This window comes from Diabrotica undecimpunctata, chromosome 10 (assembly GCF_040954645.1).
Source record: "Diabrotica undecimpunctata isolate CICGRU chromosome 10, icDiaUnde3, whole genome shotgun sequence".
In the NCBI taxonomy this organism is placed as follows: Eukaryota; Metazoa; Arthropoda; class Insecta; order Coleoptera; family Chrysomelidae; genus Diabrotica; species Diabrotica undecimpunctata.
This window is the reverse complement of record NC_092812.1, coordinates 15894708-15907719: the sequence shown is the minus strand read 5'-3', so window position 1 is coordinate 15907719 and position 13012 is coordinate 15894708. Positions and strand designations below refer to the sequence as shown.

The 13012-nt window shown below is 32.2% G+C and overlaps 1 protein-coding gene across 2 annotated transcripts in view; it reads left to right on the top strand.

Annotated features, from left to right (window-relative positions):
- Positions 1–13012, top strand: part of SK (small conductance calcium-activated potassium channel) — a 975882-nt gene that overhangs the window by 872588 nt on the left and 90282 nt on the right. For both annotated transcript variants that reach the window (XM_072546075.1, XM_072546076.1), the window contains one exon: positions 12527–12637. In XM_072546075.1, coding sequence (XP_072402176.1) covers positions 12527–12637 — 111 coding nt within the window. The remainder of the gene's footprint in view (positions 1–12526; positions 12638–13012) is intronic.

Below are 13012 nucleotides of genomic sequence, written 5' to 3'. Positions count from 1 at the left end.
ATGACTTCGTTATGGACGCAATAGCGACATCTGATAGAAAAATCGGTAAGATAGTTTCGAAACAAATTCAGATTTCTGCTTTAATCTGGAGCCTTCTAAATCAATAGATACATAGACGCTTTGAACGTGAAATAAAATCTTTTCTGTCTTTTTCATTTTCTTCGGATCTACTCTGTATGAGTACGAGAAACAAATTCGTTAGGATTTCTGCCTAGATGAATAGACATGTCGTGGAATGCAAATTTTAGATTCCCCATGTCTTCTTTAACATCTTTATCATCGTCTGGTCATGTCTTGCAATTTTTAGAAGGCTCCAGATTAAAGCAGAAATCTGAATTTGTTTCGAAACTATCTTACCGATTTTTCTATCAGATGTCGCTATTGCGTCCATAACGAAGTCATGTTATTGTTACTTCTAATAAGACAGAGAATTTTATTTTTCACGTTGAGAACGGCTATGAATAACTATTCTGATGAGCTTTATTAAAGCGAAATACGTATCAATAGATACATAGACGCTTTGAACGTGAAATAAAATCTTTTCTGTCTTTTTCATTTTCTTCGGATCTACTCTGTATGAGTACGAGAAACAAATTCGTTAGGATTTCTGCCTAGATGAATAGACATGTCGTGGAATGCAAATTTTAGATTCCCCATGTCTTCTTTAACATCTTTATCATCGTCTGGTCATGTCTTGCAATTTTTAGAAGGCTCCAGATTAAAGCAGAAATCTGAATTTGTTTCGAAACTATCTTACCGATTTTTCTATCAGATGTCGCTATTGCGTCCATAACGAAGTCATGTTATTGTTACTTCTAATAAGACAGAGAATTTTATTTTTCACGTTGAGAACGGCTATGAATAACTATTCTGATGAGCTTTATTAAAGCGAAATACGTATCAATAGATACATAGACGCTTTGAACGTGAAATAAAATCTTTTCTGTCTTTTTCATTTTCTTCGGATCTACTCTGTATGAGTACGAGAAACAAATTCGTTAGGATTTCTGCCTAGATGAATAGACATGTCGTGGAATGCAAATTTTAGATTCCCCATGTCTTCTTTAACATCTTTATCATCGTCTGGTCATGTCTTGCAATTTTTAGAAGGCTCCAGATTAAAGCAGAAATCTGAATTTGTTTCGAAACTATCTTACCGATTTTTCTATCAGATGTCGCTATTGCGTCCATAACGAAGTCATGTTATTGTTACTTCTAATAAGACAGAGAATTTTATTTTTCACGTTGAGAACGGCTATGAATAACTATTCTGATGAGCTTTATTAAAGCGAAATACGTATCAATAGATACATAGACGCTTTGAACGTGAAATAAAATCTTTTCTGTCTTTTTCATATAATAATTTATTTTAACCACATTACGCAAAGAAACAAAATATAAATATATTTGTGCCTAGATCCTTATATTTTGAAATAAATTTCATTAAACACCTAGAAACCTCATTACCACCCCTTTTGCCTGCCCTTTATGCCACATGAAGCAAGTACCTTCTTTATCCACGACTTATTCTTATTGAATTTTCATAGTTTCCGTTTATAATAGAGAATACTTAAATTACCGTGTGGAGCATTAAGTATTTTCGAAAAATCGAATGTAGCAGTTAATATTTTCCCTTAGAGGTTTTAGCTTCGTTTTTATCAAAGCTCTTTCTTTTACGCGCGAAATTTTTCCTACGCAGATGTGATTCAAAACTTTTGGTTTTAAGTAATGTTGGTTTATATTTGTTTTTATAAATGTAGCATTTATCACATTGGTCCTTTTTGGGAACGTAAAAACTTAACCCATTTGACCCCACAACATTTTTGTTTTCGATAATACCAGATTTTTTTAAATGTCCTTGTTAGATCTGGGTTAAATAGTAACAATTCATTGTTATTTGACATAAAAAAAATTAAATTTTTATTAAAAAGTAGGTGTACTCATATGAGTACAATGGGCTGATGAAAATGAAAATATTTTATTTTCTTGCAATATAGGTACATACTTGGGTATATCCCATGTATTATAAATCTAACTAAATATACATTTCAAATAAATCACACAATCATACAAATTCAATACACAGAGTAACTTCACACTTTATACAAATCCAACGTACTCTTTGATGACATAAACCACATCGAAGTTGTTTGTCTATTTTCTTTGGAAAATGATCGCTGCCATCCATTTTTAGAGTAATCGGTACAGATCCTGCTAGTCGTTTTCTAGAATAAGTAGATTTTTCAAAACTTCTTAAATAATGACGTACTACATCTCATTGAGAAGCCAAAAGATCCATTTTTTTATTTTCAGCAAATATTTGTAACCTCTACGAGTTAACAAGAGCTGAGTTGAGCATCTGGGTAAAAATGGGCCACCACCATTTTTTACCTTATATACTGACTCGGTAGTTATTAACTGATTGGTCAAAGAGATCAACACCGCCCATTGAAGCATTGTATGATGAGAAAAGTTTTGGTTGGGGTACATCAATTCTTCGTTTGGCAGCAACACCAACGATTCACTTTTAAAAATGGTTCAATTGTTGTCCTTCCATTTTACAGAAAGTAGTAGCCTTGTTTTGTCAAAGCGATATTCGAAATATCCACTATTCTTCTTTTTTATTACAGCGGAAGGTACCAAAGGACATTTTTTTATACGATTTTCTCTTGCTCTGCCTGTTGCCCTAAAGCACTTCTCTTTTAAAGTTTCCATCAAATTGTCACTAGTAAAATAATTGTCAAAAAATACTCAGTAGTTACATCAACGACATCAAGCATTTTTAGAACAACTTGTGGTCCTAAAGGCAACGCCGCGACTTTTAATTTATCCACTGATGCTAAACAATATGTGTCAAAATTGTAGCAATAACTACAAAGCATCCAGTCCTTGTACCCAAATCTTACTGGCTTTCCCCTTATGAACTGTTTAGATGAGTGATGCCCAAAATACTTTATCATCGCTTCATCAATTCATAAGTCTTTGTGAAATATGCCAAATTGTTGAAATTTTTTATTTAGTTTGTTCCTGAGAGGCCTCACTTTATACATTCTGTCCCTTGTATCAATTTGCGAATTATCTACCAAATGTAAGTATTTTTTAATTTCTTGGAAACGGTTCCTTGAAATTGCATTAGTTTCCCAGTTAGCCAGAGGAAGATTGTCTTCTTCGTCGTTATCAGAGTCATCACTCATGTAATGAACCTCTATTTCTCCGAGAACGTTATTCGAAAAGATTTGAGTCTAAAGATCATCCTCATCTATGTCCTCATTGTCAGTTTGATAGTCAGTCTCAGGAGAAATAACTACCCCCGATACATCTTTATGATGGAACTCGCTAGGTCATCTGAAGCTAAAGCAAGAGTTCTATAACGTTTTCCATAAAACTCAATGAGACTAATAGTCAGCAATTCTTGAAAATCCATTCCAATACCAATATTTAACCTGAAACAATAAAAAACCAAATAATCATTTTGATCTCATACAAACCTACTGTACTCAGATGAGTACAGGTCTATTTTGTAGCATAAAAACAACAATAATAAAAAAATCTTATACTGAATAAATAAACATTACTAGTACTTATCCTTACAACAATAAAAGTTAAAAAAATGATAAATAGTATAAAAAACTTCAATGATCCAACAGAAATATGGAGGTTAGCTAATAATTACTACGGCAAAAATTATAAAGAAGAGCGCCACCTAGGGTATAATTTGTGAAAATCGGTTTCATTTTTTAGGTTAATTTACCTGAATTTGTTTACACTTTAATTTAAAAAAAAAAACTTCTAATATATCAAAAAAACCCTTTAACCTTTAACTATTTACGGCAGTGGTAACGTATTACAGTATTACTTTAGAAAATAAAAATAAATCCCAGAAAGAAAAGCCAGTCCGTGCACTCAATATTACTTCACTACTTAAGTTCTTAAGTACTTATCCATCCCGAAATAACATTTCATCCCGCGCTCGCAAGGTATAGTTTGCGCCCAATCCAAATGAAGCATCGGCAAATTTATATTTGCCGTACGTGGCAATTAAATGCGTATGCAGAGAAATGTATGTTTGGTTGCTCATTAACTAATATTCCGTTGATTTTTACATGTAAATCGTCAACTTGGGATCGGCTTGCCGAAACCCCCAAACGTGTCTTTTTAAGAATTCACACAGGCAGATGGATGTCTCCGATTTCGAAACATTAATTCGAAAAGCGTCTTACGCAGGGATCACTAAACGCTCAGATTGGACGAATTCTTTTAAAAACCATGAATAAAATTTAGTCTAGTCGAATTGGTCGAATTCTTCTGAAAACCATGAATAAAATTTAGTCTTTATTATCTCACAGATATTTTTTTTATTTTACAGAAACAAATAACATCAACTTATTACCTGCCATAATTAATTATTATCGAAATACTGATTAAATTAAATATTTAAAAAAATCTATAAAGGTGTGGGTCGGCACTGCCGACCTTACCGACCCTTACGGCCGCCACTGCTTCTTAGATGTCTTATCTCCATTACGTTTGTGCTGCTTTATGTATTTCCAGAATCGTCCAGTTATCAGTTGCATATAGCACAATCGGTATCACTATTGTCTTATATATTATTATCCTTGTCTCTCGTGTAAATTCTCTTTTTTCCAGTGTTGCGGCTAACGCATAGTATACTTTGTTTGATTTCTTTGCTCTATTTGTTAATTTACAGTCTATATTTCCATCGTTGATAATTATATTTCCCAGGTATTCGTAAGTTGTAACTATTTCCAATTCTGAGTTTTTACATTTCATCTTTATTTCATTATCCTAACTTATCATCTTTGCCGCTGATTATCATTATCTTACTTTTTTCCTAGTTTATTTTCATTTTTAGTTCTTCTATTTGTTAGATGTTAGATTAGTTTTCTATTTCTACCCGTATATCCACTATTTTAGGTACTGCATTTTATTCTCGGAATCTGCTATTAGTAATATGTCGTCTGCGTACATTAAGGAGTCTATTATTACCGGTTGTAATCTGTGGTATCCTTTATTGTCTGTAGTTGATTGATTCTTACTCTAGTATTTCTTATCAATTCGTTCAATACTATTATAAATAGTAACGGGCTGAGACAATCTCCTTGTTTAATACCTGTCTTCTAATTAAATTCTTCCGATCTTTCCTCTTTTATTTGTACTCTTCCTTTTACCTCTTTGTAACTACTTCCTATAATTTTTATGAAAGTATTTGGCATATTTATTTTCCTCAAGCATTGCCCCATAATTTGTCTTTCTATCGTATCAAATGCTGCTCTATGAATGCTAATACTAGTATTCCCTCTGTGTCTCGGTTTATGTTTGTACTTCCTATTTTACGTTTATTTAGTTTATTAATAGATATATTAAAAAAAATGATACAATGGTTATTATGAACCTTTGTTTTTAGCACAGACTAGATTCTGTCAGAGATGAAGTTCACGAGACGAGTCAAATCTTCTGACCTTAAACCAGTTTTAAATAATGCCTTCTATCAATTCTCTCTTGTTAGTTACATTTTGGCATGATACTCACAATTTCAGCTTTGACCATAGATTTTCTATTGAATTTAACTCTATACTATTTCCAGGCAAAGGCAAGACAGTAAGATCATGCTTTCTCAACCATGTAATGGAAGTCTTGGTCGTATGATAAAACATTTCATTCTATTGGAAGATCCATTGTTGAGCCTTCCCTCGAAACAAATCTACAACAGTCGGCAGCAGTTTTTATTGCAGTATTTCGGTCTAATATTTTCTTGTATTAATAGTACCCTCTATGTCTAATGTCCAACTTTGTTAGTGGTCATACAAGCAATATGACACTAATAGGGTGCTTCATAGTAACCGTAATACACCTATGGCAAAATTCCACTGGTCGTTGGCGAACATATGTTTATTTAGACCCAAAGATTGAGATTCTGTTTTCATCACTCCAAATTACCTAGCTCCACTATATTTCTGTCCACTATCTGTATCTCAAAGCCCAATAAATACGGTTTTGCCTCTGTTTTGTTCAAGAATGGCTTCTTTCTGGAGGTTTTTGCTCGTAATCCATTTTCACACAACGTTCTTCTAATAATAGGGTTCAATATTTGTACACCAGTTGATTTGACAATAGCATTAATGTTGGATCTGCGATGATCTTCCTAAAGACAATAGAAACATAAAACAATAAAATACAAATGTAATTGTATTGATAAACTATATAAACCACGATCACGAGACAAGTGTTACTGGTAAAACAACAATGTTTGTAAAGTATTCAGAAGTCTGTCCACTAGTGTACATATTATTGAAGTGTTCTATCCAGGTTTTAGGTTTTATAATGTTTAATCAAAATTAGTAAAAATCGGAGAACGATTTAAACCTTTAGCGAGGATGGATGTATTGAATTACCAGTCTAATCGCACCTAGTTTTTGCGCTTTTATTTATATCCACTTAATACTTAAAGTGTTGGGTTATTATAAATAAAAATTAGTGAACTTATTGGAGAAAATCTGTAAGTAATTTTAATCTAATTAGATACTTACTTCAAAACAAGTTCATATTATTTATATTGCCTGACGTCAATAAACAACGAAAATGGATTATGTTAATAGTCCAGGGGCGTCGAGCCCCCAAACGTTATTGACATCATATAAAACTTCTTCATATTCTGCAGCGTTAATCAATTCAACTCCAAAATTCCCATCCAAAAAACAAGCTATTTTATATAACGCTCTGGAAAACGCCAAACTTGAGGAATATCTATGTGCACTGGGAAAAATTATAGAACCAAGATATATTATTTTTTCATCACGAATTTCAAATCACCGTATTTGTATTTACACAGCTAGTGAAGAATTAGTAGAAACTATGATGAATGCTGACAACGGAAGAATAACTATCAATCAACAAATAATTTATGCTCGACGCTTAAGTACACCGAATTAAAGATTACTGATCTCTAATGTTTGCCCTAGTATTCCTCACACTTTCATAGAATCTGAACCTAAAAAGTTTGGCCTCTATTTATTAACTCCAATTAATTTTTACGAATAGGTACAAAAAAACCCAGAATATAGACATATACTGAGCTTTCCAAGACATACATTTATCTCTCCTTTGGAAGCTACATTAATTCCTCCCTTAATTGTCATAAACCACGATCAAACATCTTATCGTATTTTCTTATCTTTAGAAAAACAGATGTGTTACTATTGTAAACAATCTGACCATTTTGTAGCAAATTGTCCATCCTATACAAATCCAAATCAAAACTTAACAATAACAGTGCCAACTACTACTATAAATAAAGTAGTTAATACTCTTCCACATGTCGTCCCGATCACATTAGCATCTTCAGCGAATTCCTTTTCCTTACAATCCTCGACTATACCTTCTTCATTAACTATACCAATATTAACTGCATCCCAAATATCACCCTCAACAGCATTCCCAAGTTCTCAAAATAAATGCATAGATACAAATATAACAACTATCCAGTTATCAACAACACCTAATGTTTCACAACCTCATACATCAATCCCAAACTCTTCCTCAACACTCGCATGCCCTCTTAATAGCATATCAATGGATACCACTGATACACTTGAAATAACTAATACACCTAGTAAAGAAGTAAACACAGCTAAGCGCAACCTAGAAGAAATTTTAACCCCACCTTTACAAGAACCTAAAGAAAATTTTACAAAACCAATACAAAAACTTAAAAAATCCAAAACTATTGATAATTCTGAGACTAACTTAGCTTCTGAGCTAACAGTATGGAATCCGTAAAATATTTTATTACTAATAAACTTATAACACCGATATTAAATTTGGAACAACTAACTGATTTTTTTGAAAATTTAGGCTCTCCAGATAAATTGAGTATATCTAAAACTTATACAGAAGACACATTAGGCTTACTTAATTTGTTAAAAGAAATCTATTTCCACAGTATATCAAAATAAATTAAATCAAGATGTACTAAAATAATTAATGCAATTACTCGACAACTAAAGCCTCAGCTCGATAGCGACTCCTCCATAGAACCTTCTACATAAGCTCACATTCAAGTCTATTCTACAGTTGAATTTGAACGGTTATTATACCCGTTTAGAAATGTTACAATTAATAATTGCTCACAATTCTCCTTCTATAATTTGTCTACAAAAAACTCATTTTAAAAATAACAAAATTCATAATTTGAGAAATTATACAAGCGTATCTAAAATTAGGCAAAATCAAGAACATGCCAGTGGTGAAGTTTCATTTTTTTTTCGAGAATTCCTATGAATATTGCAGTATTCCTTTAATAACCAATCTAGAAGCTGTAGCGGTGTGCTTAGTAGGTCCACTAAAAGTTAACATCTGCAGTCTTTACATCGGTCCTAATTCTGATCCAAGTATACCAGACATTTCTATTTTTTATGTCAGATACCTACACCTCGAATTATACTGGGAGATTTTAATGCACATAATTCATTATGGGGCTCAAAAAAATTGACAAAAATGGGAAGAAAAATAGAAACTATCTTAAATAATCTTAATTTAAATCTCCTTAATGACGGCAGGAATATTCGATATAATGCAGCAACAGGAGAGTTTTCATTTGCAATTGGAGAGCAATTGATTTGTCAATTTGTGAACCAAACTTGCAACCTAGTTTATCGTGGGATGCTTTACCTAATCTATATGAAAGCGATCACTTTCCCATCTTAGTTAACAATCTGTTGTACCATAAGCACAATACACACATCACCAAATGGTCCTTAAATAAAGCTAACTGGACACTGTTCTCAAAACTGATTTCTTCATCAGCTATGAATCTTAGAGAAATTTTAGACTCAGAACAAGATATTAACGAGAAAACATATTTTTTCCAATAAAGTCATTATTGATGCAGTGAATAAATCCATTGGAAAAACAGCTTTTCATCCAAAACATTCACCTGTACCGTGGTGGAACGATGCGTGCAAACAGGCAATAAGGGAATCTAAATCGGCTTTTAATAGATATAAACGATATAAAACGACTGAAAATATTTTGGAATTTACAAGAATAAGAGCTAAATGTGGATTATTTATTAAAAAAAGCAAACAAGAGTCATGATAAAAGTTTGTTTCGGAAATCAATAGATCTACTCCAATTAGTAGTAGTACATCTGGAAAAAATTCATAACACTCTATAAAGTACTTAATAAAAGACAACACACATTTGTATAACAGACATTTACGTCCGAAAGAAATATATCTGAAATAATGGCAAATCAATATTGTATCACTTCTAGTGATGAAAGCTATTTAATAGAATTCTTAAATAAGAAACGATTTGAAGAAAATAAAGGAATACCATTAATCAATGACACTTCACCAATAAAAAATCCTATAAGCTTGACTGAACTTATTGAAACTCCGTTAGAAATACTAGTCCAGGACCAGATAATATACCTGTGCTTTTTCTACAGAACCTACCACTAGTAGGCCAAGAACTATTATTCCAACTAAAAAATTTTTAATAAAATCCTTTATAATTAAATTATTCCAACTATTCAATTTTATATGGATCAATAAGGTATTCCTATACATATGGCACTCGACAATCATAGTTTCAGTACGCAAACCAGGTAAACCTAAATTTGAAGCAGAATCCTATAGACCAATCTCTCTCACGAATGCAATGTGTAAGTTGCTAGAAAAGATCATTGCCAATCGACTCATGTGGTATATTGAACATAAACATCGTAATATACCCGAACAAAGTGGATTTAGGAAAAATAGATCAACATTAGATAACCTAATATCATTGGAATCAGAAATTTACGAAGCATTTATATGCAATCAAGAATGTTTAGCCATATTCTTTGATTTAAAAAAGGCTTGTGATACAGTATAGCGCTGTGATATTTTAACTACGCTCTACAATTGGAAGATTCATGGTAACATGTTTGCTTTTATTTCAAACTTTCTACGGCAACGATATTTCCAAGTTCGATTCAATAACCATTTGTCTGAATCTATATTACAGAAAAATGGAATTCCACAGGGCTCGAATCTAAGCGTAGCGCTATTTTTAGCTATTAATAATGTTGTGTCGTACTGCAATGGCACAATAAACACTTTTTTGTATGCTGATGATCTGATAATTCTAGCAAGAAATAAATACATATTGTCTGCAGCTGCAGATCCTAAGTCAATAGAATCGTGGTCTAACAATATTGGGCTCCAGTTTTCCACCACAAAAACAAAAGCTATACATTTTTCACGAAAATCAAATCCACAAAAGCTCCCAAATCTATTTTTATACAATTCTCCTATAGAATATACAAAAGAAATAAAATTTCGAGGGATGCAACTGGACTCAAAATTAAGTTGGACAAGTCATATACACTCGCTAAGACTATCGTGCCAAGCTGGACTAAACATTATGAAATCTGTATCACATAAAAATTGGGGAGTAGATTTTTTCACTCTAATAAATTTATATAGAGCTTTAATCAGATCAAAACTGGACTACGGATGTATTGTGTATAACACCGCAAACCAAGCATTGCTCAAAACTTTGGATACTCTTCATAGTTCAGTCTTTAGACTTGCTCTAGGAGCATATTGTACCAGTCCTGTGGATAGTCTACTCTGTGAAGCTGGAGAGCCACCCTTAAACCTAAGAAGAAAATACTTAACTCTATCGTATGTCTCGAATGTAAAATCTAACCCAAACAATCCAGCTCTTAATCATGCTGTTGCTAACAGGTTCCAGGGGGTCTATCAAAAAAGAAATAGGAGTCCTGTACCTTTCTATGAACGAGCTAATAGATACTTATTAGATTTTAATATTGAACTACCTCCTATTTATCCTACCTGTGAAATGAATTTATGTTTTCCATGCTTTCCTTCGCTTTGTAACCTTAAACTTACAGCACATAACAAAAATAACGTGATACTCAATTTTTTTAAAACTCACTTTCTCCATGTTCTCACATAGTACAAAAATTACCATTGTATATACACTGACGCATCTAAGACCATAAATGGAGTAGGAGCATGCTTTGTGATATCACATGAACATTCCATCTATAAATTGTTTCCTAAGACAAGTATTTTTACAGCAGACCTATTTGCCATCAATAAAGCCCTAACCTTTATTCTAGAAAAAAAACTTCCCAAATCTCTTCTCTTCCAATATCTGATTCATTTGTCTGACATAAATTTCTCAGATTTATCCCTCTCATCCAACATTACAAGAGATTTAGTTAATTTTATACCGTATATACCAAAACAATTTGACAGTAGAGTTCCTCTGGGTACCGTCACACGTTGGAATAGATGGTAACGAAAAGGCAAATAGTCTAGCTAGGTCCGCAGTAAGCAATACAGCCGCATCAGTGGAAAATCTAACGGTGCATTTAGATTTAAAACCTTACTTAAAATAAAAATTGCAAGATGTTTGGCAAAACCAATAAAATAGAAGCACCACTAAATTGACAAAAATAAAATCTTCCGTTCTTCCATGGAACTTCTGGCCTTCAAAGCGACAACATCAAGTCCTAATAACACGTCTCAGATTAGGACACACTTTTACAACACATGAATACTTGTTAAAGAGAGAAGAGGAACCAGTGTGTTTTGTTTGTGAATGTAAAGTGATAGTGAAGCACATTTTGATTGACTGTCCAATATACTCAGTTGAAAGACTATATCACCACATTCCAAAAACATTAAAATAACTTCTAGGAGAATCAAAATACGTAGCTGACTTGATAGAATTCTTGAAATCTATAAACTTTTTTAATAAAATTTAATACAATACATTAATAATTAAAATATATATTGTATACATTATTAGGTATTTGATATTTTGTATATGCCTATGTATTTCTTTATCACTTTTTGTATTTTTCTTATAATAATAACCCTAAGTGGTTCAAGCAAAATAAATTAAAAAAAAATTAGCAAAATCCGAAGACTTCTTACTTGGCGAAATTAAAATTCAAATATTTTTCTACTGCGCTTTTTACAATATAGAAAGCAGACAAATTGATGAATTTACCGACAATTGCCTTGGTGAACGACAGGAACAGTTTCGGAATATCTTTTCTTTTATTCGTTTATTCTATGTCTCAAAAATATTTTCTTCAGATAGTACTTTCTAAAATTAACTATATTGCTCGATAGGTTTTTTTCTTCCTGGAAATTACATTCAGCGACTCTTCAGTCGGAGGCTTAGATATGGATATTTCATGTCGAAACTTACTAAAACGTCACGTTCTTTTTTGAACCGTTTTGGAAGGATGTTAGTGATATGTTGCGAATTTAAGAAATATAATAGTGTTGACCAGAGGTTTAAAATTATTATAAAAACACAGCTTTAAGTAACGATTTTTAAGGGTATAGGATACAGAACCCAAGGAAATCAAAGAGTGTGATACTATTTACATTGAGTCAGTGAGAAATATTCGAACCATAATTCAAAAAAACAGAATCGTATACGTGTCATTCCCCTTATAATCGATTGATTTTTTTAGGGCGCTGGTTGTACAGCCTTATTAGTAGCAGTAGTATCAAGAAAATTAGAGTTAACTAGAGCGGAAAAACATGTACATAATTTTATGATGGACACGCAGCTGACGAAACGGGTAAGCGATATTACTAATCACATATATGTTTTTTCCCCATTAAAAAAGTGTCACTTTGATATTATGTCACTATTTCACATAATAAGTAAATATAAGAGAAAAAATTAATATTTACATGTCAAAGATTCCATGATATCATAAATAAATAGTACTAAGATGTCAAAAATATTTAGCAAATGTCTTGTTATCCAATTAAATATTAATTTTATTGAGTGGCTTGCTCCTTAAACCTTTCTTCGCTTATGCTTACAATTTTGAAATATGGCAAGTGAAATATGACGAAAACAAATTTAGTTTTAAATTTTTTGTAAATTTTTACTACAGTGTGACCCATTTAGATTAGAAACACCTCTATAAAATTTGAAGTTGTTAACC